Genomic DNA, 27,764 nt, shown 5'->3' with positions numbered 1-27,764 from the left:
ACATTCGCTCTCAGTTCTGCTCATATCGATCGATACAAATCTCACGCAAGATAGCAGAAGAGTTCCTGCTGTGTCGCCAATCCCCAGGCAGGCAGGAACATAAAAACTGTGCAAAAGAGGGCAGCGATCGGGTGCATTTGAACGTAAGGTGAAATCGAAGGGAGTAGATACACAGACACTAGTCAATCCAACACGACCGCGGCGGTGTGGTGACTCAGTGCCGCTGATGCGACTGAGAATATCCACTACTTCTGCAGGACCTCCGCTCTTCGTAGACGAGTGTCGTAATACAAATACAGCTTGTGTATGCAGCATACTCAACTTACAAGATCCAAAAAGGGCATAAGAAAGAATGTAGGGACAACTTACCTAAGCGTGTCTGCGCATAAAAATTAGTGTTAAAGAGACTCTCACGATAGTGCCTAAGAACTTCTCAAGCATTTTTCCTTAAGGAGGGTCGCTATTTCTGGCTTAGGATGATCTGGGGAAGAAAAATCACAGAACAAACCGAGTAACACCATCAATGGTGACTAGCATTGTTAGCTAAACTAAGCCAAAAAGCTGGATCGTCATGAGCAAGACCCGCCATTGCCCCTTCAGTCACTGAAGCTGTCGCTCCCCGCGACAGTTCTCTAGACACTGCCCCTACCGTGTCCTCGGCGCTCAATTTGTGAAGTCCATCACTTCTATGCCTCCCGGTAGGTCCTCCGACTTGACGCGATTCCCTTGCCTCTGCGTGGCCATATCCGCGGATAAATCGGTAAACCCTAAAACATTTCGGCGAAGCTAATATTGATAGCTCTGTGATTCCTCCAGCGTTAGGGAGATCGATCGAATACAAGAGAGCATGGATTTTTTAGAGGATGGCAAATGGTCATAGTCAACTGGCGACAAACCTCTTTGCCTGGTCACCTTTTTGTGCACCTCTTAAAGCCTGCTGCTTCACCAGTACCAGTCGCCAGGCTTGAAATATAAGCCGACAACCGATTGCCGTTATTCTGTACTGTGCTTGTCTCTTGAGCTTCGCGCATACATTTGCGTGCACCGATGCGCTGTTGTCCGATCGTTCGGCCGGGTAAAGCTGCCGCTGACCTTCGAGCATCAGGTCCAGGCTTAAACTGGTGAGGGCTTCTCAATGTGGAGCACGGATGCGGGGGAGCAGCGGGTAAAAGATAGCACTGTTGCATCATAGACAAACCCAGAACAAGGAAAAGAATTGTGGCACGCAGTGGCTACTATGAGCACAGTGTCACAGAAGATGTAAAAGTGTGGAATGATTGTGCTCTTCCTGTCTACCTGCTTCAGGGGTGCTTACACTGGTACTATGTTTAAGCATAGGCGACCCGTACAGGCACGCCAGAACGCACCATCGAGCTCTAGATAGCTATTATAAACACTCTTGAAGGATCCGCGGAGCTTCAGCCAAGATGTGAGAGCAACTATGCAACTTTTTGAGCTGTTCTAATGTTGCAGCGAAGGACGAAATGGACATGTTTTTCTGGGTCTGGCGATAACTACGTGAATGTTATCCTTACTCTCCACCTCTATCAGTTCAACAGTAAAGTGCATATTCATATCAATACATATTATTTGATAGACCAGAAGGCTTAACAAAAGGCCGGATTTGCAGAATTGCGTTACGTCAGCTGCTGACAATCTAGGCATTACAGTGGGTACAGCTTAGCTGGGGAGGGCATCCCCAGCCACCAGAGGTACCATCCGAGCTTTTTCACTGTAGCATGAGTCCCTCAATGGTCAGGAGAGCACGATAGTGCTTTTGTCCAAAATAACATCGCGAAGCAAAGTCAGAATGTGCGAAACCGGCGGACTCTCCGCTCTACTTTTTGCAGCCGCAGGCACCCCTCAACGCATTAGCATCTTAGCCTTTTGCCATGATGGAGCTTGTGGATAGCGTTGGATGCATGGGTGTCAAAGCACGAGAAACACGCAATTTTAGTAGAAGAGGTGAAGCTTCAGAGAAGAGAGCGGCTGGAGTTTACGACAGATATCCTCAAGGAGTCCCCCATTTGCTGAAACCCTGCTGATCGGCCTTTCAACGGCTATGTCACTGCTTATCCTGTGACCACCTGAACTGATACTCTAAGTAGACCTAACATAAATCTCTTATATACCAGCTGTTCGTGTATATTGTGACTCTCGCAATCCAGAGCTCCATATTTCTTAATATACTGATCTATTAACAGATTTTCCTGCTTTAAAATATCAAGTCGTCCTGCAGCTTGGTGGTATGCTGATCTCGGCAACGGCCAACGAGGCAGACCTGTAAAAGGGTTGAATTGTATGGATCCTGCAGATAGCTGACCTTCTCGACATAGATGGCTCCACGATTAGGGTGCTTTGAAGTGCTTCTTTCTTTCATAAACAGGCCTCAAGGAGCCTTCATTTCGCTTCATCGGGGAAGGCCGATCGAGGTATATCATTAATCGGCTAACGAGATTGAGTACTTGCCGAGCCTTTTGGCCGTCATTCTTCTATGATCAAGAAAACATTGTCGGCTTATCTCTAAATTTTTTGCAGGCTGACATATGATGCCTTTTTACCAGCTGTGGAGCTACTTTGTTTACATATCCTTGCAGAACGGCATGTGCCGTCCGACAGGCGGTGTGCCACCATCAATTTCCATCGCCAGAAGTTTTATTCAGCACCTGCGCTAAGAAACAGTCAGATTATTTACGCAGCATACAACTTTGTGGAAATTAGATGGTTATTTTAGTAAAACTTCGCATGTCACAGCCCACAGCCAGTGGATTACCTTGGACACAGGTGCCTCAGACCACGGGGGCTTTGAACTGTAAGGCTCTACCTAGGGTCCCAGTTAGAAGAGGCTCATCTTCTGGCTTAATAAAGACTCGATAGGGAATGATTGAGTGTCTCCAAAGATCCACAACCTTTCATGGGGGCACCTGTCATTTCCGGTACGGCAAGGGAGGAGCAGCTAGGGGCGCGCGTAGCTGCATCCTCTAAGCGTTTCCAGCGTGTACAGCTAATCACAAATTGCTTTCGGAGTACACGCAAGCAGCAATGCACTTTTTATATCGAGGTAATCATTCCTTTTCAAAATATTCACGAACGGGCAATCCAGTACGCATTCATTTACAGATTCTTGAGCTAGTATATCTATTCTGGAAGAGAGTGTCGTTGCTTTGCCTCCTACACGCACTGTTCACCTCAACCACGACCGTGAGCTTTTCTGGCGGCGCGGCCGTATTCTTTTTGACCCCTGTTCAGAGTTGGCTAGTGTTGGTATTTGCCCCCGTCGATTTCACTTCACAAGTTGATGCCCAATATGCCTTTTTCATCTCCAATGTTTCCGCCTTTCTACCCGCTTCAGGAGTGGTGAGAGCATGAAAGCCCTTCTGTTCTCGTACACTCAGTTGGCCTGGGTATTACTTCGCATAACACAAGGCCTTTCTTGCGAAGGGTGAAAAGTTGTGGGAAGCAAAGCCATACTTTGACCCTTTCCACTACAGTAGTGATATGTAATCAAGAATCAGTGAAGGAGTTGGTTGAGTAGTTTGGCCGATCATATTTCTCATTTACTGCGAAGTAGCGGCAACTTAATACAGGCAGATGCAATGTTGTGCGCTAGATGCGTTGTGCAACTAGGTATGCATGCTCTAAATGCTTCAAATGTGCAGCTACACGCAGCTGTCCGTCCCTCTCCATTTGTATGGGAAGCCTGAGGAAGGTGGAGAGAGAAGCAGGAGGGCCTTTCGGAAAAGCATTCCTAAGCTTCCTACTAACTTTACCTTGTACATGGAGCTACGTGTCGCCCTATGAATCACCAAAGATGGAGCGTTACACACTACGGCTTCAGCATCAAATGGCAAAAAGCCGCCAGCTAGTGTGGATTCATCAGTTTTTGCCCATCAGTACACAGATCGTGCCCACAGACTGCGTGCAAGCATAAAACATAACTGCGCTTCCAGCAAATATCCCCCTGATTCCGCAAACCCCCATTTGCTCATGCCACCGATGTATAAGGTTTTAGCAGACACGATGAGAGTGAGGAGAGGCTATTAGGCAGAACATTTTTGCCTGGTGTTATCGTGGCCTACTCTTCGTAGAAATCTGACCGTCCCGAACGCCATAGAGGAGGAGAAGCACCAGGCAGAAGGAAGGGAGGAGATACCGCGCTCTGTGAGGTGACCCATATTTATCATATGTGTCCCATATCTATTATATAGCCAAAATAAATGGACTAGATAATCAGAATCGCCCTACATGAATAGCAGAGAGGACTTGGGAACATGGTGCGTGCGATACGGCTGTCGGCCGTGCCCATGGGACAGCTGCACGAGTGGAACAGCATGAATTTGTGCTTTCCCTGTCCCATTTAATGAAAACAACGCAACAGATAGGAAGCAAATTCAGTAATTTAATCTGGTCGACGTGCCACAGTAAAGCCCACCACCGATGTTGGGAGAAGCTGGCAACAGCAGCAATTCAATAAGTGGGCAGTGGGTGCTACATGTCTTAGGGATTGAATCTGCATCCATGGCCATTTCCACCTGCATTTCCTCCTGTTATCTTCAAGCAAGCATTTAAAGGGGTTGTCGACTACCAGCAAGCAGCTGAATTCTGGCCCACACCAGCGCGCTCATTTAGGCCAGCCCCGTGGAAATGTTGGGTGGCATCCGCTTTTTTTCTCCCGAAGAGGGCTATTGAATTCCTCTCTGTCCCTGTTTTATTTATTGTCTACACAAATACCTAAACATAGGGGGGCGGATTGCTCTGTCCTCCCCTGCGACTTTATGATTTCCTGTCACCCACTGGTGGACACGGCCACTGTTGGTCACGCTCAAATAACACTTATTTGCGTTTTCGCCAGAAAAACGAAACCGCAGAACAAATTTGGTTGACAGAACCGCGACAAACGTATACGAATAACTGCTTTGTCTTTCTGCGCGTTGGCCTGCAAAATGAGACTAGAGGAAGGGATCGCCTTAGTTAAGACCAAGCTCCAGAACTTCCGCATGGAAGATGGTACGCTGGTGTACCATACACTTTCATACCTAAAGGAGGTCGGACAAGGCCCTTTTTGGAAACAATACCTATTGAATCCAACTGTTTCTTATGATGACGCCATATATGTCATTGTGGTAAGTTGAATAATTCTCCCTTTTAGGCTGTGTTTTGACCAGGCACTGATTGCTCTCGTTGGTTTCAGAGGCTCAAAACACAACTAGGATCGCGCATGACGCGCGCCAATGTCTTGGGATATTCCGTACTCTTAAATCAGACCCCTTTGCAAGATATAAAGGCTCGGGATACGCAGCGTCTCTGGTGTGATTGTGTGAGATCATTTTACGATCGTATTTGGGGTATTGAGCGTGGCCCGCACTGTTGGGAGAGCCGAAGTGATTGCTGGCAGACTCTGGGTTGTGCTATTTCTGCTTTGCATGTGTGGGGGTGCCGCTGTATGTATGTCTCTTAGGCGTTCATTGGGTTGATGTTCATTAGAGTGGTTATCGGCGGATGCAGCAGCGGCCCATTGAAGAAGCTGCCTTGCATCTCAAAGAATCTTGCGAAGTCCAATAATTGGACTCGGCCTGGAAAGCTACACAAATTCGGGGAAAACGTGTGGTAATACTCGATAACCCCTGTCCCAACAACCTGCATACAAATGAGCAATCCGGTTAATAATGTAATTCCATTGCCTGCTTTTTTATTTGTATCCAGGTATACATTGTGGCACGGAACTGCGTGCCTCTGGGGCCTGTACGTCCTGTATTGGGAAGCCGGTACACCAGAAGTTCCAGGGTGGCCGCGATTGCATATGGGGCAGCCGGATGGCCGTTGGTGAGCAGCTGTTGATTAGACTACGGCTGAAGATCTCGTTGAGGAACGACACTTCCCGTTACCTTTTATGCTATGATCATTCAGAGCTAATTTCTCTCTTGCACACGCCTTTGCTTTCAGGTACTGGATGGCTTCGCCAGAGGAGCTTTCTAGAGGATCTGGCGGCTGGCCTCTGCTCGTTCCCTCGGTGCCGGCTCGAAACTACTACCTCTGCCAGCTGGCCTTCTGGATAACTTGTCTTGTCTTTATGAATTTGGAAACAAGAAGGAGGGACTTTGGACTCTTCCTTCTTCATCATGTGCTCACGATTACGCTTGTCGGTCTTTCCTACTGTTGCTCCTACTGGAAACTCGGCACGGTATGAAAATGAGCGCAATGGAAGAAACATGCAGAACTACCAACGAAGCGCTAAAATATCAGTGTACTCCTGGCGTCTTTCGCTGGACTAACTCTGAGCTTCTCTGCAAATTCAGCTCTCACGCATTTTTGAAATTGGCCCTTTCTTTCGTGTCAAAGTGTTCCACGTACCAACTCCTTTACACTTTGCGGTTTGGAATAGCAGTGCATATATAGATATAGCGCCTTGTGTACGTGATGCCTTTCGCAGAGTGTTTTATTACTCCACGATATGGCTGACTTCTTCCTGTATCTCTCCAAGATGCTGCACTACAGCCGCGTGAAATCGGGCCCAGTTGAGATCGCGTTTGCTACTTTTACAATTGTTTTTTTTGTAGCTCGGCTAGTACTGTACCCTCTGTATTGCGTGAGGCCGTGTCTCAACACCGCCCTTATCAAAGAATTTACCCGAGACTTTGTGGATAGCCGCTGGCATATCCCCGGTGGAACCGTTCTCCCTGGATTTCTCGTCGTCCTTCAGGTGTGTCTTCGTATGCGGCTTGGTGTTGCTAATACATTCTGCCTTTGCACATTCAGCTTTACCGCAGTGCGAAAGAATTCCTCGCTTCCCCTCATCTCTTCTTGTGTCAAGCTTGCCAGCGAGGTTCCATTTTCTATTCGGAGGATGGCATTCTGCCGGCCTGTTGCGCCACGTAGGTATTGCACATTTACTGGTTCTACTGCATCATTCGCATGATCATTGGACTCGTTCGCGCCATTCGTAGTGAGTACAAGCCGAACCGACCAACCCCTTTCCCCGTCCAACGGATGGCACTACCCCTTGCTTCGTTCAAGGCAGTGACCGTACCCCACCGTTCTCCCTACCTATTTGTGTTCAATGTACTGGTTGACTGTGAGCCTCAATGCCGCTTGCAGAAGGTTCCAGGGAAGACTGTGAAGACATTAGGAGCGAAGATGGAAGCGATGACGAGACGAATGAAGACGCAAAGAAAATACAGTGATAGTATTGCTTGGGGGCCTACCCCGTAGTTCTGGTTGCTAGCCTCACTTTGGGATGGCAACAATCGAATTCTTGGCTGCTACACTGCAGATAGGGTTTGATTGCGTCGTTTGCCTGCATACGAATTGTCTGGCAGACCCTGGCCAGCACATGCGGTAGCTGCAGGACCTTGCTCTTAGCCTGCTTCGCCGCACTATCCTGACACTACCATGAGACGCCCTAAATAACTAATTTGTCATAACTCAGCAGTTCAAACTCAGATAATGCAGTGCATCTTGCACCGAAAATACCCCACTGCGTCCTCCCTCAAGCTTGAATATACGCAGGCTTCCAGGCAAGGGCTCTGCGAGTGCCCCCTACTGTGCCCGTCGATCAGTGGCCAAAGGATACAGCACTGGAGCACTGAAAATGCCACCCTCCATCGGGAACGGCGGGACTAGAAAAAAAATTTGCCTCTTGGGTCGTGATTAGTGCTCATTCTCTGCCGTTGCCACTTTCGACTCGAAAACTCATCGCTAACTGCGATTCGACTGTCGTCTGTACCTGCGCAGCCAGCGAAGCAGGCTGCATAGAAAGCCAGCAGCACTGCGGCAGTTGTTGCTGCGGCTAGACTATCGGCAGACACGGCAGCAAGGGAGCTGCACGTTTTTGCCCCCAAGGAGCTCACCCGTAGAAATGCATGGCCGCTGCTGCCGCCTCACATCTTCCATTCTAAAAAGTAGCTCAGCAGTAACGCAAGAAGTGGCAACACCCAAATATACCAGGGCCTCTTGCTGGTCGCCATTTTAAGCTTCTCTGTCCTCACACAGTTTATTAAAGCCTTCCAGTAGCGGTCGTGCTCCGCCTGAAGGGCCCCTGTGTTTTGGAGGTCCTTGTGCGCGTCGGAGCCTTTGGGGTTTTCAATGGAAATATCGGCGAACGAAAACAGCCGCAAAGCCGCTATGACTCCCCAGCGCCATTCCCCCCCGAATAGAAACTCCACTCTGACCCTTTCGCTTCCCTCTTCCCCCTCTGCTGCGGGGGCTAACTCCGCCAGGACTGCAGGAGCTCCGTGCGCCTTTAGCTGTTGCTCCAGCAAGGGGGCATGTTGTGTCGTCAGATACCTCCTTTGGTGAAGAGAAACGTGTAAAGCAGAAGGAGGCCCCTCGCGCTCACCCCATGCCTCCTCAAGAGAGCCATTCAAGGACCCCACAGCGCCACGCACCCAATCTGCTATCAGAAACTCCATTGCAGTTTTTAGCGTTTGGTGTTTAGGGTTCAGGGAAACGGCTCCCTGAGCCAGAGAGCAGCGCACTACAGTATACCCACCGGCGCGAAGCATCTGCTGCTGCTTTTGCTGCACAAAGGCGGAAACGGTAGACACACACCCGTCCTCAGCAATGCGAAGGCATAGGGAGGGAGTGACTGACGAGAAGAGCTCTATTTGCAATGCATCAAAATCCTCCCCTCCTGGAGCTGATGCAGCTCCTGCTGTTGCTGCTGCAATCGCTGTGCTAATGGTCGTATCCGGAGCACATGGAGCACCCTTCAAAGTACCAAGCTGCTGCCCAGAGCCATGCGTGGAGCTCCGTTGAGACAGTCCCTTACGGAGACAGCAGTAGAAGGGGAAAGACTCTCTAGAGTACCCCATAGGGGCCTCCTCCAAGCCTGCGAACACCCTTAGTGCCCGACGCAAGGCCCTTCGGAGCTGCCCTGTTCCCAATATCGTTGCCGCGGAGTGCTGCCGCATGAGCGAAGGGTGCAACAACAGGGTAAGGTTCAGACTTAGGGGGCTGCAACAAAGTTGCAGCATCTGTTGTTGCTGCTGCCTCAAGAGTGAGGACGACGGGAACAAGGTGGCACTCGATAAGGAAGACCAGGATGAATTGCCAGACATCCAGGAGAAGTGTGCAACGCTGTCTTGCAGATTGTGCTGCTGGAGGAGTACGAGGACAAAGGGCTGCTTCGGGAGGCCTTTTGTGCTGCAGCCTCCTTCTTCGTAAAGATGCAGCACCGCTGCAGTTGCTGCCTCATCTGCAGCGTTAAGACCCTCAAGAGTGCCGTCTGCCACCGCTGAAGCCAGCCGACTCAGCTGTAACTCGTGCTGCAGCTGTTGCTGTTGCTGATGCAGCTGATCAGCAGGGACGGAGACACGAGCCCATACCCCCAAGACTGCGAGACCCCCCACCAGATGGTGTGAGCAGCAAAGAGACGCCTGGCGAATCAGTCGGTCCACCACTTGCTGCTGATGGGCTTGCTGCAGCTGCTGCAAAAAGACCAACGCGTCTGCGCCCTCCTGAAAATCCGGATCGGAAGAGAGCGAGGCCAGAGGGGACCACTGGAGGGCATGCACGGACCCCTTGGAAGCCCCTCCCGCTTCTGATGCGGCGGCTTCTGGATAATACGATCCAAGGAGTAAGCCGAGTGGCACTCCAGACGAGGGCGGCAGTGACGCCTTCGCTGCAAGAAGACGGGAGACAGCGGCACTCATGTTAGGGGTGGAAATCCTGAGCTGTAGATCAAGTTGGACGTGCAGTAAGCGCTGTTGTTCGGGTCGAGACTTTGGGATGCCACACTTGGATTGTCTCACGAGCCGGCGCTGAGGACTGTGCTGCTGGTGTTGCTGGTATGGCTGCCTTTAGTGCTGGAGCTGCTGGCACTCCGCATGGTTAGACGAGCTGCATCGCCGCAAGACAGTGCCGATACACCCGCTGATGCTCCTTCATGCTAGGAATTAGGGCTTCGGGAGAAGGAACTGCAGTTTCTGTATTCAAGACGACCCGTGCCCCCCTGAAACACGCACTGCCGATGTCGTTATCGTTCCGGAATTCGGGGTTAGGGTCCGTGGTTTACAGACTGCGCCGATAAGAGCAAGCGGAAGAAATAAAGAAAACAATAGCGGAAGCTTTAGAGCTTGGAGTTTACGGTTTGCGCAGCAGCGGGGCCTCGCATCCGAAGCAGTGGCGGCTGCAGCCGCCGTTGCTGCTGCTGCTGCATCTGCTGCCGCTGTTTCTGTCGTGGTTTAGGGTTCAGGGTTTTGGTTTGTCTGTATTTTACTCCCCGGAGTCTTGCCCTGAAAGGCCCCCTTGTCCACGTGTGTTGCTGCCGCCGCTGCTATTGCTGCTGCTGCTGCTGCCACTGCGGGACAGCTTCTCTCTCACTTCTGCCTCTCTTCCCTCCGCGACAAGACCATCCCAAGAAAATGTTCTTCGTCAACTGGTGAGCTATTAACTTCAAACTCAAAGGGCCGTATGAACTCCGCGAGGAGGCGACAGACACAGCCCGATCTGCGCCGTTCTGGGACGCATGATGTATGAGGGATTGTTTGGGGAGTCTTATGTTTAAGAGTCCTCGCTTTTCGCGTGGATTTCCGGGGCCAGCCAGAAATGGCTTTAAACGCAGCCCTCCAGCGCCATTGCATGGGTTGCGGCCCCCTTAATTGGCGGGGAATAGCTCAAGCGTCCACTCCGCCGTGTACTTGTTTCGCGCCGCGCTGTTCAAAAGGCGCACCAACAACTCAAAGCCGCAGTCTCAGAGATATATGCTGGCCCCTCTCACGTTCTGTGACCTAATGGAAGGGTCCGCTGGGCTCTGTCTCCGTTTGACTTGAGGCAGCCTCTGAGTCTCGACGCTGCCGTGTTTGGGCAGCGTTGTGCGCTCTAGAGAGGCCATTTCCATGATTTTCTGCAATCCGTACACGTTTTCTCTCCTGAGGGTCTGGCGTTGCCCCTTCTTCGCTCAAGTTTTTGCGGCTGCCTGTGGGTTGCCTGTCTGCATTTTTGCTGGCAACGGCCTTTCAAGTGCGCTTTCCGACGCCGTTTTACGGTGCAGGTTCTGGGATGTATTAGGCTACTTTGGCCTCTCCCGCAAGTCTGCGCGGATCGTTTTCTTAGGCTTGGATAATGCGGGCAAGACCACACTTCTCCACATGCTCAAGGATGACAGGGTTGCGCAGCATGTGCCGACCCTCCACCCGCGTAAGTTGAGGGGCTTTGCAAATACAGCGCACTGTGGACGGCTTGTGTGTATGGCCTGCTTGGCTGTCAGAGTGCCTCTTGAAACTTGTGCCCTTAGGGGTAGGACTTTTTGTGAGTGGCGCACTCCGAATCATTGTGCCTGCTGATGAAGCTTCTAAAATACACGGATTGCGCGTTTCGCAGATTCTGAGGAACTCATCGTAGGAAAGATTCGCTTCAAGACTTTTGACCTTGGAGGACACGAGACGGGTAAAGCGCATAGCCCCTCTTTTTTTTCAAGGGAGCCTCCTATCCTGGGATCCCCCACAAGAGACCTTGCGCAGGAGGCTTCGGTGCGCTGGCGCGTTCCTGCTGCCTGAAGTTGGGCAGCGGGAGGAGGGCAGCTGCTTCGTAATTTCGTGACGGTGTGGACAGGGGCTATAGCAGGTGGCTTGGCGTGTGTGTCTGTAGCGCGGAGGATATGGAGGGATTACTTTGCGGCAGTTGACGCGATCGTCTTCATGGTGGACGCCACGGACAGAGGGCGATTCCAAGAAGCAAAAGAAGAACTGACGGTGATCTTTCGTACATACCAAGCAGTTCATGCAAGGAGCACACCGTGGACCCCTGTACTGGCACCGCCTTTCGCAGCCGTTTATTGCTTTCCAGACTGTCTGACGTCGTGACACTCAGTCTTTCCTTTTTAGCCCGTTTAAAGGGGTGGCCCTGCGTAGCCTTGTGGCGAATCTTGGGGAGGATGATGAAAGGAAGGAACCTCCCCCTTTCCCCCGCCTCGCGGTTTGCTCTGTATATGCATGCAGCATTTGCTGGAGACCCAGGAGCTGGCGTCAGTGCCTTTCGTAGTTCTGGGAAACAAGATTGATAAGCCTCAGGCTGCGAGCGAAGAGGAGCTGAGACAGCAATTGGGGTTATATGCACACATCACATTTGGTAGAGATGTGCGCTTGGGTTGAAGGGTGGGGTTGGGCACGCCTGTAGAGTGGGCAAGACTATGGCATATAGGCCTCTTACGCAACTCCCTTTCAAGCTATCCGGGAAAAGGCGACATGGGGTCAAGGATGAGGGGCTCGCGACAGGCCGCATGCCGTGAAATGCGGCTTTTTTCTCTCTCTACGTCTGCCTGGTGTTTCGCAGAGGAAGCCCGTTCCAGGAGTGCGCCCTGTCGAGATCTTCATGTGTTCTGTCATCAAACGCATGGGCTACGCAGATGGTAAGGCATCGGTCCTACTGCTGCAACTCTTACTGCCGTTTTCTTGCTGCCGCTAGTCATCTAGGCAAAGCAAAGCAGCGGGCAGCAGCTGCGCTCTCTCTATGATGGCCTCTCGGTGTGCCTCCCTTTTCTGTATTCCCCTCGCATCCCTCAGCGCGTGCGCTGTGTTGCGCTCGCTGGCGACGGGTTCTACCTCTTGGCATCTTTTTCCAGGCCGCATCTGTGGGGCCATGTTTGACGAGATGCTATTTCCCCTGCTGCCTGGCCGCTTTCGTGCTTGCAGCGTTCCGATGGCTTTCCCAGTTTCTCACCTGAGGAAGAGGATTTCTTCCAGGAGACTCCTTGGAAAGCGCCAAGGAGCCCCCCTAAGGGGCATCATCTGGTGTATCGCTGAGGGTCCTTGCCCCATCTGGACCTCTTCCAGATGGAGGCCATGGCCATCCGAAGCAGACAGGCGTGTGAGCTACCGGAACGGTAAAAAATCGTGGAGCCACAGGCCCCCTTCAAGGTGGACGCATTCCATCAATGTGTTGTGCTGAGAGAGCGGCTTATTCTTATACAGAGTCCTTGGGCTAATTCCACGCCAGGGAGTCCCTCCGATAGGGGGTCTTCCTAGGGAACACTTTTGCAGTATATGAGTCGCTGTCTCGTACTATGTGCACCCTAGGACAGAGCGTGGGGTCGCGTGCATTCTGTATAGACAGCTATGGCGCGCCTTGCTCATATGAAACACCGTGGAAAAAGATTCCCAAGTTCATGTAACGCGCTTTGCCCAACAGGCAAAGAAACAAGCCTCTCAATGTCTCGGGGGTGCAGCCGTCAATGGGGGACGCTACTGCTGGTGCTGGTGTTTTTCTAATACACCAAGTATACGCCATTAGCAGCAAAGGCAGCCGCCGCCTCAACCCTAAACTCATCTTCTTTCGTCTCACGATTCAGTGACGGGTGCACGCACAGAGGAGGGGCAAAATTTGGGGGGTGGCAAGGCATACTCAGACAAGAGAAGTCTGGAGTAAAGTGAGAACAGTGTGTGCGAAACCCAGAGCGACAAGGCTCTGCACGGGACGGCAGCACACGTAACTACTCATGGCCATGTAATCATCTGAATAGAACGGGAAGACTACTTACCTCTTAAACAGTGGAGCGGAGTGGGATACGAGGCAGTCCTCGCCCCAACTAAATAAAATGCTTCGTTACATCACCCTCCACAGGTTTACGAAAACTTCTCCTTCTCTTGACTCGACAGCCAGCTCGAGAGCACGTTTGCGAGTGCAGTTAGCTTGTGAGTATTTTTAAGGAGCTTTTGGGCTACACCACCCAAGCGCTCCTTGTCGGCTGATAAAGCGCTATCGAAGCCGATGAGGAGAACTTCCGTGTGCTTATCCAGCGCATCTATGGCTGTGCAAGCTCCCATTATGCGACGGCCATGCTGTTCGACATATGGCCCCAAAATGGTGTGCCTCCACCAACGGGCTCTGTGCTGCGCATCTTCTAAGCGGCGCTGCACCCTCTTGATTTCAGATTCCAAAAGTTCCTTCTTCATCGCGAACTCCCGGCGCTCTTTTTCGAGGTCTTCGTAGAGCTGCTTTAATCCTGCGTCTTGGTGCTGATCCGGCTGCTTGCCGAACCACCATTGGCTCTGAAGCTTCTTGAGTGTAGCACCAACCTCAGCGAGCTGAGTGGAGAGCTGCAAGATGTCTTGCTCTAGCGATCTTACGTCCCCCACATCCGGCAGCACGCCTGGCCGCCCCTTCAACTGATCCTTCAGCTCTAGAACATCTGCTTTAACGTCGCTTATTCCCTTGAAAAGAAGTTCGTTATAACTGCGCCTCTTCGCAACAACGTCCATCTGCGCGACAAGCTTCTCCTGATACTCCTCCATCCGGGCCAGCGTCTGTGAAGCTTCTGCTGCTCGAGTTTGAGAACGCATCTCCAAATTCTCAATGGCGTGCCTCGCGCTAGTCACGGATGCCTGCAATTCCAACAAGCGCTTCCCTAACTCCCCCAGGTGGCTCACTGCACGATGGTCAATCTGCGATCCCTGCGCCTGACTCTGCTGTTCAGCCTCTAGAGCCGAACAGATATCCGTCAATTGCTTCTCAACCTGCAGTGCCTTGGTCAGTTCTTGCAGAAGTGCCGACTGATAGGATTGCTCATTCTCAAGGGTAGAGTCTGCCGACTCGACGGCGTCTGCACGCGGGCCTTGTTCTGTTTTCAGCTCTTTGTGAACCGCCGAAATTATGTTGCTTTCAATCTCACTAGATTCCAACAGCTTCCGCTGAGCTGACTGATGAGCAACCAATGCAGCAACTAATATCAGCAGCAAGAAACCTACCCCAACGGCCTTCTTCATCCGCCTAGCCAATGGAGGGTCAGAGGAGGACCGAGTGCCATCAGTCGCATTCAGTCGTAGAAGCACAAAGTCTTTATCTATATCCCATTCTCCCTGGTTGCTGGGTGCCCCCTGGCGAAGGGCTCTGCGGCTATCTTCCTTCCTCTTCCTCGTAAGGGAGCGGGTAGTTTTTCGGTTCCGACTCAGAAGCAGCTGGTCCTGACGAGGCAGCGGATGCGGCGAGCTAGCTGGATCGAACGAGTCTATCTCAGCAGTTGCCGTTGTCTCTGAAGCCCATTTGCCAACTTCCTCGGGGGGGCCTCCGTCCGGGGGGGCCTCCCACGGGGGATCCTCTTGAATAACAGACGCAAAGGAGGCCGGACCACGCAAAGGCACCTCGTACAGTTCCAAGGATGTAGCCTCATTAGCCGCTTCCTCTTCAGGAGCGCTTTGTTCAAGCTGATCCCATGCGAGCTTGCCAGCAAATCCAGGAGGCGGCTCCTCTGTGAGTCCGCCTGTCCCATCTGGACTTGTCAGTGGGGCGTCCAAGGCGTCATGCTGTGATTCTCCGGTCTCCTGCTCGTGAGCATATGCAGAAACCAGGAAACCGCATAGAAGTATGCAAATCCTCCGCATTTGAGGCCTCCTGCTCCTGGGTGTCGGGCTTCTTTGTGGCCCGTCGGCGGAGCAACCTCCACGGGGGCGGGAACTTCCGTCGCGCCCTTCAGAAATCTTAGGCAAAGATAAAGTTCAGGCCGCCTACAGATGAGGGGCAGAGATTTTCGGGATACGTTTCGGACCTTGAGCACATGGGTGCAGGACTTCGAGTTCTGGAAATGCTGCGAACGGTACGCTCTCAGCCTTCAGGGGTGTTGCTGGCATCCAAAACATGTTAGAAGAAACAAGATAAATGCGAAGATTCGACGCATGCGCAAAAAGTGCATGCATCTAGGGAGGCGCCACCGCAAGGACGCTGCGGCTCGGCCTGCTCCACCAGCCCTTACCCAACTGCCTTCTCTTGCGTTCGCTATGCGGGTTTACGCTAAATGAAGCGAAGGAGCCCTCCAAATCCACACAAAGAGTTCAACATCATTTGGAATCTTACTGCCTGAGAAAGATTAACAATTAACTCTCTGGAGTCGGCGTCCGTTGCCTTGCTGCACCCTACCCTGTCAATGTTCGACAGGACGGTTCTGCCTAAATAGCGAGGATCAGGTGTAAAATTCTCCAAACCCTGAACCCTAATCCATAAACTCGAATCTCAAAATACTGAATAGGATACAACAATCCTCTTGAACAGCCGTGTATCACGGCTCACGCAGGACACCCTGCCCGTACGGTTTAGAACAGGCACGCATCCAGTAGGAACAGGTTTCAAATGCACCACGTGAAAACTGCAGAGGCAATTGGAGCACGGGACCCCTTTAATTGCTCTACGGCCATGGCGGCTGTGTTGGGTGTAGCAGGCAAAGCTGCACGTAGAGGTGCCCTTTACTGCACTAGTTGTATTTGGCAAGTAGTGTAGGGACGCCCATTTGGTATGGCTACTCGTACATCTTATTTGCTGCGAAACAATGCTAGCTTGATAGACTAGGATGCATTGATGCGTGTGTTTCGTTGTGCACGGGTGGGCTGGATGCGCACCCGTCGTATCAGCAACTGGATGCAGCATGCTCAAAGTGCTCACAGGGCCCAGCAACGCGCGCCCTAACTGTCAGTTTTTCTCACGGCTGAATCCTGAGGACTGAGGCCAGGGCAGTTGGAAAACCCTTTATGAGGGGCATAAATAGGCGCAGGACGAGGTGTTATCCTGTCGGAACCCTTTGTGAAGCGTCACCCCGCAGTTGTGGATAACCCTAATTGTAGCACAGCGGCAGCAACAGCTGGGCTTTTCCTTCTAGTTGTACATTAATAATCAGGGGTTGAATAACGCTTGACTCTATTGGCTTCTTTGCTCGTATACATCTCACTTGTTGCAGAGTAGAGTAGGCTCAATGCAGTGCACGAAAACGTTCTGCACCTGTAGGCTAAGCTGGTTTGTGCAGCTGGTTCCACTGCGCAGAGTGCATAAATAGAGGGTGCAGTAGTGTGCAAGTAAGCTGCCTCCCTCTATATACCCGAACATGAAGGAATAGGGGCAGTAAATGGGAGAAGTACTTTTAGAGAGACACTCAATAACCTTCTATGAAATTTACTATTGGGCTTGGGGCTACGTGCCTTCCTATGGAGCTTTTCAATAAAGCCTTTTATCCGATAACGCCCTTTTGGGACTGGGTATAGTGTACCTCCCAAAATGGCAGACACCATGAAGCCCTTGACCTTATTGGACCTCCCAAAGCAGCTCGTCATCACTATATCTGCTAAGCATGCACTTGAAGACGCAGGTTGCCACTTGGCAGCAAAGCGCGTGTAAAAACTTCTCAACGCCCTGCTTTGCCACTCTGAAACCTGCAGCCTGGCTGCTTCTCCATTTATCTTGCAACCTCCTGGCTCTTCCCGAGCACTCAAAATTCTTGGCCCTTAAACATCAAGCCCTTGAGCGTAAGAGAAAACTGTAGCAGATATGGACAGATGTTCTGCGGGGGAAAGTGTGCACCGCAGAGCCTCGTTACGTTCTCGACTCGATTAATTTGCTGCGGTTGGCGACCCGAGTCTCAGAAGCGCATTGGCTGGACCGTAAATAAAGGTCCCCCGTGAAAAAGCTTCGTCCAAAGTAGGGGTTAGGGTTTGTGATGGCACACCAGAAGCAAGCCCTATTCTTTGCAATGGGGACGCGAACAAGTTGGCTACGTGGAATAAGTCTTTCCTTCACTATGGGTAAGTGGTCGCTCAAGAAGACACCGAAGCCTCTTTAAGGGAAGTCCCGTGCTGTGAAGCGTCCTTGAAAGGCCCTAAAGGCCGTCCACCGGCCACATTAAGCGTCTCAGATATGCTATTAGCCACAATGAAGTAAAGGGTAGCAGACGCTGTGAAAATCATGTGTATCCATACTGCAAACGATACATGCTTGCCGCAGGTGCTGCAGTTGCTGCATCAGCTGTACCAGTCTTGCGCTACTGCAGTCGCTCTTACTCCAGCAGCAAGAGCAACAGCAGCAACTGTTGCGGCACTTGTACCGATGGCAGGAACCTTTAAAGTCTGATTGTTTTCACGAGGTAGAGGACGGCAAGGAGCGAAAGGACGGCAGAAAAGGCAATTACAGAGGATACAAGTACAAAAATGTTGTGGCTCTGCGCCCCCTCTTCATTTCCATTCTGCAAGTTCATCCCAAAGATACCTGAGCGCAAATCCTTGGCCTTGAATGAAAAACCCTAAGTCACTAGCCCTAGAATCAAAAGAGCATCATGGGTGCGCACCGAATCCAGAATGCGTTGACCACCTAGAGTGCTATCGAGTGACTTCCCGTAAGGAGTTCGCATGTGCGTATATACGTGTTTGTGTTCGCAAGCTACAAATCTGGGTATAAAGCTTGCAACTGCAGGTTACGCACCTGAGATGGAGGTGCCAACAGCGAGGCCGGCAGCAAGCAGAGTAGCTGCCAGCTCAGATTTTATCAGAGAGTTGCGCATAACCGCCAGCCGCAGCGTCAGAAGTCGCTCGCTGTCCTCTATGGACCCCTTCAGATGACGCACGCGGATTTTGAACTGCGGATCACAAACCACAAGCTCCACAGCCTAACCCACAAATCCTGAAATGTCGACAACAATTTAACCCGCATCGTCCCCCCCTCCATTTCAGGTCTTCATTTGGTCCTCATGGGCTCGATCTGCAAAAATGCATGTCTCAAACCCTGAACCAGTGTCGCCGAATCACGATTCGTAAGGACCAGTTGCCATATCGGATATCCTTGCCACATAAGGTATGATAGTTCGCTCAGTTAGCTTTGAAGCCCCCTGACAGCCAAGTACTCCGAAGTCACACCTGGTCAATTTCCTGGTCGAAATACTCCAGAAGAATCTCGAGATCCGGATTAACGGATTCCTAAAAACCGCAGCAGAAGGAGACCCCCCCAATACCATCATCCGTGCATGCGCATACTACGAGAGGCGGGCGTCCTGCAAATGCGGGACTGGCCGAAATGGCAGGTCGATGTGCTGGACTGAGGGCTTGTATAATGTGTGTTTATGCGAACGCGATGGCTAATACTTCAAGCCCACACATATGTACACCACCACATGTGCATGAAAGCACACAAAAAGCAGCTAAAAGTCTCTCAAGGCTAGAAAGCTCGGAGCCACGCGTTGGACTGGAGGCCGTATGGGGGCCGTATATCAAAGTCATCCTTTCACACGGTGACTGAAGGAGTGTGGCAGCAAAAGCATCCCAAGATGTACACGTCCAACTGTTTAGCGTTTGCGATAGTCTTGCCTTTTCAGTGGGCTCTTCGTAGAGATGGGGGTGCCGAGCATATTTGGAGAGTTCCATTCTCTGCAGGTATGTGTTGTTGCTTATAAGTTCGTCAAAGGCTTTGTCGAAGGCATCCACCCGGTCCTCAAGAAATACACATCACAAAGAAACTGCAAGACAACTCTCTACCTCCGCAAATCCTAAGCGCTCAACAATGCGAAATCGCGATGCACCACCAACAGCACCTGAAGCCACAGAGCCCACGGCCTCGGCCTTGTGCCTGCCCTGCATCACTGTCTTTTCCAGCACCTTGCAGCCTCTCTTTCTCTATGAGTACATGTGCAGCTCAAAGCTATCACTGTGCTGCAGGCTCGCCCTTCCCTTTACTTCTGTCTCCGAAGTGTCTGTCAAATAAGTCGCGAACATCGTCTCATGGGCTGCCTTTGGCGCCCTCAAGAGGCCTCCTTCTAAAAGCATTCGTTCGCTCTCATCCGTGAAGAAAGGGCTTCCAAAAGTATGTGCATGATCCGTGATAAATACCTGATAGAGAGAGATAGGCTCCTTGAGAGCGTGCAGATCCTCCATTAAAAGAGACAGAAGTTCCCCCTTGGTCCGCGTCCTATGCTGCGCCTCGCTGAACTTGCTCTCGAGATAAAGAATATCTGCAGTTTGTCCCCAGATACAACACACACCAAAAGGCGAGCAAAAACTCTCCACATGCAGTTTGTCCTCCGCGGAAAAAGGGCAGCGCTGCCTGGCAGGTAGGTGGCGGCAGGCAGGCGTACAGGCAATCAATCGGAGAAAAGTAGATGATGCTACGGAACAAACATATGTGTGCCACAAAGGCGACGAGACTAATGAGGCCAGGCGGCAATACTGCCAAATGTAGGGGGAAGCAAGGCGAGAAAAACTTGGAATAAGCAAAAAGGTGAAGCACGCAGGGCGAGGAAACAGGAAGGAGAGAGAGAGCGAAAAAAAACGACGACACGGATGTGCGATGCTGACCGGCATTTAGCTGCTGGAAAGCAGCGAAGAAGATGCATTCAAGAGCAGCGAACTCGAAAGGCAACTTGTGACTCTGGCCGCTGTTGCTGCCCACAGAGCAACACGACCGCGCAATTAAAGGCTGTGCACCTTCGCCCTTGCCCTCCCAGTCTCCCCCAGGCAGGGGGCCCCTACCATCGCCCGAGGTGTCCCCTCCACTTTGTCGATGACCACCGGATGTGCCTCCTGGGGGCCCTCTTAAAGGCGGTGGAGGCACTTTAGGGGGCTGTTGAGGGTGCGCTGATGATATCCCTTCAAAGGCACCTTCAGGAGTTTGCGTTGCCTGCGCCTGCACGGGCTGTGGATTTTTCGACTCTTCAGGCACACTGTTTGTGTTGGCTTGAAGACGAGGTGCTGCTCCTTCGAAGCCAGTAACGGCGGCAGAGACAGCGTATTGAGCGATGCTATTCCACGAGTCCATGTGCTGTTGTTGGTGCTGTTGTATCTGCGGTGGAGGTTGCTGGTGCTGTGGTTGGTGCTGTATCTGGAGCGGTTGTTGTTTAAGGGGTAGATGCTCGAAGAAGTCCGTGGGAGTTGCAGCCTCTGTGGCATGTGCTTTTGCTGCAGCAGCAGCAGCAGCTTGGTGCTGCTGCAAGGCGTAGTAACGGCTCAGCCTGCAAAGCTGGTATATGAGCTCATCAGCCCTAAGGTCCTCTGTCACGAGGAGGTAGACGGTGTCCTTCAAGACAAAGCATGTGATGGGGGGCAGGCACACAAGAATGACGTGCCTTCTGATTTCGATTGAAGGAATAGGGTGGACATCGGTAAAGGCTTGGCGGCAATCCCGATAAGTTAAGATGCACGAGCGCGAACGCGTTGCGTCGATGCACTCTGCCTGCAGTAGGCGTAGCACTTCGGCCACCTGAGGCAGCAGCAAAGCGCAGCAGGGCGATGGAAAGAGCAGACAATAGACAGCCGAGATCCCTAGGGACTCAAGTGCATGCACACAATGAGTGCATGGCCGCAACAATAGGGCGGCAGCGGGGAAAAAGATCTGAAAGAGCAGTCAGGCAACAATCGGCAGGTACACGAAAGAAGCCACAAAAAAGTTTACGAAGAAAAAGCGGCGCACATCGAAAGACAGGCCAAAGGGAAAAAACGAAGTACAGCAGCGGCTGATCGCGGGCTCCTAAGTGGAGATCTGTGGAACATTCACTGGAAGTCGAGAGACAGTTGGTAAAACCCACAAATGGATGCGCAGACGGAGACACAGATGGCTGTGAAAGCGAAGGATCACACCAAAGAGATTGATAAGAGGGGAAGCAGAAGGAGAACGAGAGAGAGAGAGAGAGAGAGAGAGAGAGAGAGAGAGAGAGAGAGAGAGAGAGACAGAGACAGACAGACAGAGAGAGAGAGAGAGACAGAGCAACAGAGAGAGAGAGACAGAGACAGACAGACAGACAGACAGAGAGATAGAGCAAGAGAGAGAGAGAAAGCGACGCCAGAAAGGGAGAGAAGCATCTCAGAAGCACTCCAGAAAAAGAAGGCAAGGGTAAGGAAGGCACGTGTGCATTTATGCGCGCCGAACAGACCAGGCAACCGACTAAGCGGCGCCCCTGCAAGTGGCCTATGCCAATACATGAGGAGGCAGGAAGGCAGCGAAAAACCGACGCGTTAGAACACATGTAGAGAGCGGCGGCTGTGGCCAGTGCTGCCCCTGCCTACCTGCAGCTCGAGTATCTGATGGATGCCTTTGTGAATGCGGATCACTACGTGGCGCCTGAGTCGAGCTCTCTGCCCGAAGGGGCCCTTCTCTCCGAGGGCCCAACTGTCACATTCGTCCTCCGGGGGGTGGGGGCCCCCCGGGGCCCCGCCCCCCGGAGGGGCCCCCGCTGTGGAAATGTAGCGACTCGGTCGATGTCCAAATGCCACATTTGCGCTCGCTGCGCTAGAGCTCGAGCGAGGAGCTGCCCCAGATGGGCCCCCTTCCTGAGGTGCTCCTCCAGCCCCCCCATGGCGCCCGCCGTCGAGGGAAGGTTGCGAAATTCCTTCGGAGGAACACAGCGAATCCAAGCGCACGAACGAGAGGCGGCCGGCTCCTTGCTGCTGCGGCTGCTGTTGTTGTGTTTGTTGCTGCTGCTGCTGCTGTTGCTGTTGCAGAACGATCGCATACTGAAGCCTCTCTGATGCGTCGGCCGTCTGCGCTGCAGCAGCACCCGGCGCTGCTTGCTCATGGCCAGCCGAGACACGGTACACTTCTAGGTTGCTTACACCCTCGCCTGCGACTCCAGGGGTTCCTGAGCCTCCCGCTATTCCTCGCTTCAAGAGCATTTCCTTGTCCTCTTGCAGCAGGCCTAAAGGGTCTGACTCAGGCCCTTTCCCGCCTCTTGGCAGACCGCCTTCCGCTGCATCTGTACACTCCTCAATCATGTGATTGACAGTCTCTGCGTAATATCCACCGTCCCGTTCAATGCCAATGTGGCCACCCCCGAGGGGCCCCGGGGGCCTCTGGTTGCCTCCCCCCCCCCTCCATCGCAGAGTACCCGGATCTCCAGCAGGGCCCCATGGAGAGGCCCCCGGAAGGGCCCACTGCTCGTTGTGAGAAGGCACTCCTTGAGCTCCCCGATTAAACGCGGATGCCAAGTGCCACGCACCTGCTGAGGCTGGCCCCTGGGTGGGCCCCCCACCCCCTAGAGAATCTCCGTACGAGTCGCTGCTCGGGGGGCCCCTGCAGCGGAGACACACAGAGAAGAAGCGCAACAGATGCAAGACGACCAACTCTAATGGAAAGCTCAGCCCTAGACTGCTTCCGGGCAGTAGCAGAAGCAGAAGCGGCAGCAGTAGTCGTAGTCGTAGCAGTAGTAGGATACCAGTAGTAGCGTCACTATCAGCATTGCCATCACCCCGGAGAAGGAACTCTACTACCACACACAAAGACCAGCAGCACACATGCAGGGCTTACTGAACCGGGCGCCTATCACTGCCTTGTGCCGGCATTCTCTTTTTCCATGCGCGTTTTCAAGCCCCAATATGGCTGATGCAGCAGCAGCAGGACTGAGGGGGCTGTTGCAGATCTGTGAGCAACAGCAGCTGCAGCTGCGCCGGTGATAAATGCTCCTTAGGTGGCTCGCAGCATGCAGCCCACCTCCTGAAGAAGCTGGGGCCCCAGAAGTCTCTACTCTATTTATGCGTCGAGCCTTGCTGCTGCCAATGTTTCCCACCTCCGGCCAGCGGTCCATTGCAGCAGCAAGAGCCTCGGGGGGGCCCTGCATGCAGCTGCTGCTGTGCCTATACGGATACGCTTTGCGGCTTCCAAATGGGCATCTAAAGGAAACGGGAAGACGTGGGACAGTAAACCAGCCGGAGGAACAAGCATCCTTCCCCACTTCTGTACGTGGAACTACGCTGCAGCTGCCGTTCTTGCAAAAGTAGGGCTGGCAGCAGTGGCAGTGCAGCCAGCCGTGGCGGAGGGAAGCCCAGGAGACAGCCTACATCTGAGATCCTGCACTTGCTATTGCAGGGGGCATAGGCACTCCGCAAGCAGGATCTTCTTCGACTAAGGAAGAAGCTAAGGGGAGTTGGGCAGCGCGTCAAGCAGGATCGGCAGGAATAATAAGCAGCACCTGTTGCTTCTCCGGATGGTGAGGCGCACAAACACTCATAGAAACCACCACCGCAAAAGAGAGATTGCGCAAAATAGAGTTTTGATCTGGTGCTTCCTCATGTTGTTTATGTCGGGGTTCCCGCTGATGTTGCTTGGACTACTGCTATCGGTGCCGATTGGCCTCAAAAAATCTTGGGGCTGGAGCTGCTGCTCGTTGACCCCTGAGGAGTAGTGTTAACACGCGTTTTACTCCCTCCTGGATCTATCATCCTTTCAATAGCTATTTTCTAGGACGGAAAATACGCGCGAACAGGGGGCAACAGCAGCAGCATTCCTCTAACTCCCTCCTGCCTTCCCATGCTGTCGCACGCGTCCGAGGGCCCCTGCCCGAGCAGCATCCTCCACACCGGCACCAGGAACAGAAGCGACGGCAGCGGCTTTGGGTGGAATCCTTTCACTACTTTTTGTGGCGTTACATTCTCTTCATACCCTCAAGACTGCAGTCAACCGAGTAGCGGCGACGGCTCGAGCAGCAAAAGCTGCAGCAGTGGGAGGGACAGGACAGGAGAGGCCCCTGCAAGCTAGCGGTTTGTCTTCTGCTGTGAAGTCGCATCTCAGTCTTCCTTCTGTTAGCTTCTAAGATTTATCTGGAATAATTGAATTTAGTGCCGCTGCAACTGCTCTCTGCAGCGCTAACAGCAACTCCTACGCAGAAGACACCCACACCGCAACGCGCACACCGCCGAGCCGGCCTCACGAGCATCAGCAACCGTAGCAGCAGCAGCAACAACAGGCAATGCTTTTGCATCTGTTTGTCTGGCCCTCACCTTCTTCCTATGGCCGCGTGTAGCATCAACAGATAGGAGCAGCTCGGCTCTGCTGGTTAAGCCATGGAGCAGCGGATTGAGAACCTCCCGGAGATGCCAGACGCGTCCGAGCAGCACCAGGAGATACTGCACGATCAGCCGCTAGAACACGAGCGGCAAGAATCGCAGCAGGAAGCGCAGCAGCAGCAGCAGGAAGCGCAGCAGCAGGAGGAGGAAGCGCAGGAAGGAGTGCAGCAAGAGGAATCTCAAGAGCAGAGTATACCCCTCTTGCCCGCAGTAGAGCAACAGCCACCCCGGCAACAAGAATGCTGGTGTGCTCAGATACTGTCAGAGCTGCTGCAGAGCAAGGAAGCTTCGACATCTCCCGACTGGCTCCTTGCTGCTGTCCGATCACTGCCCCCCTGTGCTGCACACTCCCCCTCAGGGGAGGTAGTTGAAGGGGCTGTAGCGGCAGTATCCGCAGCCACAGCCGCTGTGGCTTCAAGAAGACCGCCTGGGTGTCCTGCGCAGATGGATTTACCTCCAACAGCAGCTCTACCACAGCAGCTACCACACAATCTCCTCCAGCAGCAACCCGAGATGTCGTCCTCGGCAGCTCAGGATCTCCTAGGCTTGCTCCATGGCTTGCTCCTGGCGATGCGGCAGCAGCGTGCTGCCTTTGGGAGCCAGCTGACGCAAGCGCGCATGCTGCTTCGGCATCTGCTGCTGCTGCTGCCAGGGGACTTCAAGGAGGAGGCCAACAGGCTTCTTGTTAGCGCCGCTGATAGGCAACAACGCCGAGGTGCTGCTGCTGCTTCTCCTCCTCCTGATGCTCGAGCAAGCTCGGCAATACCAGATTCACCGCTTGAGACTGCCGCAGCAGAGTCTACAGTCGGAGGAGCAACGGCAATTGCATCTGTGGAAAGGGTGCCGTTCTCGGAGCAGAACAACCATAGAGAGGCCAGAGTGTTGCCTGTGCAGCTGCCAGCAGCTGCTGATGAGCTGTTCGTCCGTTCGCGAACTGAAGATCGCCCCCTTACCCTTAAAGACCTGACTTCTGAAGACGACACTGCTCCACAGTTGGAGTCTTTGGCTGCCACCATCAGCGCTGCAGCGAAGCAGCAACAACGGCAGCACCAGCAGCAAAAAGAGATTCCTTCCATGGTAATGCCACAGGGCAAGCAGAATGAGCGGCAGCCGCAGCAATCCTTGCTGCTGGGCAGCTCCCAAAGTACAGCCGCTTTATCGGCAAGTCCAGACCTGGGGCCACACGACAGCTGCTACTATCAGCAGCCGCAACGACAGCAGCAGCAGCAAGACCAGGAGCAGCTGCTGGAGGGGGGGCAATTTCTCCAGAACCAGAGGGAAGGGGGCAGAGGCAATGCTCGCCCTGCAGTCTCTGCAGGGTTGCCGGCAACACCGGCTCTCGCCGTAGAGCCCGCCGATTACACCGCAGCCGAGCAGCTGAAGGAGGCAGCAGAATCGGTGCTTTCGCTGCCTCCCCAGCCCTCGCAGCAGCTACAGGAGCGGCTGCAGTCGTGCCCCTCTCTATCTGAATTGAAGGAACGCATTGCTGCCCTACGAGCAGCTCTCGAGACTTCACAACTCCAACAGCCAGAATCGCAGCCAAGCCAGCAGCGGGAGGCGAAGACACAGGTGCTGCAGGACCGCTACTCCACCACTGCGCTGCTTCAGCGGCTGCAATTTTTGATGGCTAAGGAGGCCTTGCTTCCAGACCAGCAGCACCCTCTGCAGGAAAGTGGGCCTCCGCCACCCTCAAATTCAGATTCGCAGCAACAGCAGCAACAGCAGCAACAGCAGCAGGAACAGCAGCAGGAACAGCAGGAACAGCAGCAGCAGAGGTGGCACCACAATCGCCGCCGCCAGCAGCGGCAGCGGCAGCAGCAGCATCAAACGAGGTTTCTTACAGATTTGCAGAGGGACTCGGTGTACGATACAGCTCATACCGCGGAGGTGACCCCCAGTTACCCCAGTGCTTCGCAGCCCTTTCTTCGCCAAGGACCTCTAGATGAGAGGCCCCCAGCGGGTATTCTTTCTCCCTTGGCTGGGGGGCACATTCCTGGACCCCCGCCACCGCTAAGAGACTACTTTGGGGAGACTTTTCGAACTCCGCAATGGCAGCCACAATCGCACCAGGACGCCACACATAGCGACGCCTGCTCGTTTCGACAGCAAAAGAGGGCAGAACGAGTGCCTTCTTTCTGCTCAGGAGACACTCCAGTGGGCCATAGCTCCAGCGACAATTTGCATCCCGTGGTTCGGCGGAGCGGCTCTTACCGGCCACCAGCAGCAACAGTGGCAACAGCAGCAGCAGAGACACGCTGGTCCGCAGAGCGAAGGGCGAAGCAGCATGCGCCCCCACAGCCAACAATCCCCTTTTGGGAACGCCTCAGTCGACCCAAACAAATAAATCGAGAACGGCAGTCTTCTCAGAAGCAGCAGCAACTGCAAGTACAAATAGGCCAGGGATCAGGGCAGCAAAAACAGGATCATTCGCAGCGAGAACAGCCAAAAAGGGCTGTCTCCTGTTCCGTAAGCCCCAAGAGACAAGAGAGATCCCCGTATCTCCGTTTCGTTTCTCTGCTGTAGGGCAGGTCTGTCCTCCACTCGATTCGTTCTCGATGATCTCCGTGTTACTTTGTGTGCATGTCCCACGCTACCGTGCACGCTCCTTTCGTTTCTGCGTTTTCTACTTGTGCGCAGAGTCAGCCACTTCAGCATCAGCAGCTGACACAAGTGCCGCAGCTTTCGCTGCAAGAACAGCAGAGGCAGCAGCAGCAAAATGATGTGCTGTCTATGCGCCTGCGGTTGGAGCTACCGGGGGACCCCGCCTGCCTATTACTCCGCAGTGTGCCTGAGGGCGAAGAGGTTGCATCCGCGAGCAGGAAGCGAGGAGAGACTACAGAGACGGAAGACTGGAAAGAGAGGCTTGTGCTGCGATACCCGGCTGCAGATAAGCTTACAGTGAGATGCCTGCCTTATGTGCTTTGCAAAAATGTCTGTCACCTCGCTCTGCCTTGGAACTCTTTCGGGGCCACCCTTTCAACTTTTGTCTCTGCATTTCACTTTTTGTAGGTATCTCTTCAGTCCATTTGCGGCTAAATGCGTGTCTGTTTACTCTATCTCTGTCTCCTGAGCTATCTTTCCTCTTGCCCTTTGTCTCTCCGCGGGCGTATGGTTCCGGAGTGAAAGACTATTGCCTCACAAACGTCTTTCCTCTGTAAGCCATTACCTTATAAAGCTGCGCTTCTTGCATTGTCGCAGGTTGCGGTTTCTGATGGAGTGCAGGAGGTGGCGAGGCTGCGCCTGCGAATCTATGAAGAG

At 53.1% G+C, this 27,764-nt stretch overlaps 5 protein-coding genes across 5 annotated transcripts; 3 read left to right on the top strand and 2 right to left on the bottom strand.

The window, feature by feature from the left end:
- The first annotated feature begins 4,943 nt into the window (after nucleotides 1-4,943).
- LOC34621671 lies at nucleotides 4,944-7,651 on the top strand. The gene is made up of 7 exons (XM_026337462.1): nucleotides 4,944-5,123; nucleotides 5,459-5,607; nucleotides 5,704-5,823; nucleotides 5,944-6,181; nucleotides 6,877-6,943; nucleotides 7,096-7,177; nucleotides 7,507-7,651. Exons 1-7 carry the CDS (start codon nucleotides 4,944-4,946, stop codon nucleotides 7,649-7,651), a joined length of 981 nt encoding a protein of 326 aa, XP_026193247.1.
- A 226-nt stretch (nucleotides 7,652-7,877) lies between these two features.
- LOC34621672 lies at nucleotides 7,878-9,650 on the bottom strand. Its single transcript, XM_026337461.1, has one exon. It carries the CDS (start codon nucleotides 9,648-9,650, stop codon nucleotides 7,878-7,880), a length of 1,773 nt encoding a protein of 590 aa, XP_026193246.1.
- A 711-nt stretch (nucleotides 9,651-10,361) lies between these two features.
- LOC34621673 (small COPII coat GTPase SAR1) lies at nucleotides 10,362-12,661 on the top strand. Its single transcript, XM_026337460.1, has 7 exons — nucleotides 10,362-10,378; nucleotides 10,991-11,136; nucleotides 11,320-11,385; nucleotides 11,587-11,690; nucleotides 11,937-12,074; nucleotides 12,271-12,346; nucleotides 12,630-12,661. Exons 1-7 carry the CDS (start codon nucleotides 10,362-10,364, stop codon nucleotides 12,659-12,661), a joined length of 579 nt encoding a protein of 192 aa, XP_026193245.1.
- Nucleotides 12,662-17,809: 5,148 nt separating this feature from the next.
- On the bottom strand, nucleotides 17,810-23,006 carry LOC34621675. The gene is made up of 10 exons (XM_026337459.1): nucleotides 22,972-23,006; nucleotides 22,183-22,722; nucleotides 21,810-21,837; nucleotides 20,663-20,841; nucleotides 20,031-20,473; nucleotides 19,566-19,687; nucleotides 19,047-19,169; nucleotides 18,600-18,659; nucleotides 18,169-18,322; nucleotides 17,810-17,955 (listed from the first exon to the last, which is right to left on the bottom strand). The coding sequence occupies exons 1-10, from the start codon at nucleotides 23,004-23,006 to the stop codon at nucleotides 17,810-17,812; spliced, it is 1,830 nt and encodes a 609-aa protein (XP_026193244.1).
- A 1,527-nt stretch (nucleotides 23,007-24,533) lies between these two features.
- LOC113147310 (transcription factor btd-like) lies at nucleotides 24,534-26,397 on the top strand. Its single transcript, XM_026337458.1, has 3 exons — nucleotides 24,534-24,982; nucleotides 25,196-25,537; nucleotides 26,139-26,397. Exons 1-3 carry the CDS (start codon nucleotides 24,534-24,536, stop codon nucleotides 26,395-26,397), a joined length of 1,050 nt encoding a protein of 349 aa, XP_026193243.1.
- Nucleotides 26,398-27,764: the final 1,367 nt, after the last annotated feature.

Source organism: Cyclospora cayetanensis, unplaced genomic scaffold (assembly GCF_002999335.1).
Source record: "Cyclospora cayetanensis isolate NF1_C8 unplaced genomic scaffold, CcayRef3 CcayRef3_contig_184, whole genome shotgun sequence".
Taxonomy (NCBI): Eukaryota; Apicomplexa; class Conoidasida; order Eucoccidiorida; family Eimeriidae; genus Cyclospora; species Cyclospora cayetanensis.
The sequence above is the reverse complement of the archived record's forward strand: the minus strand, read 5'-3'. Positions and strand labels throughout refer to the sequence as shown.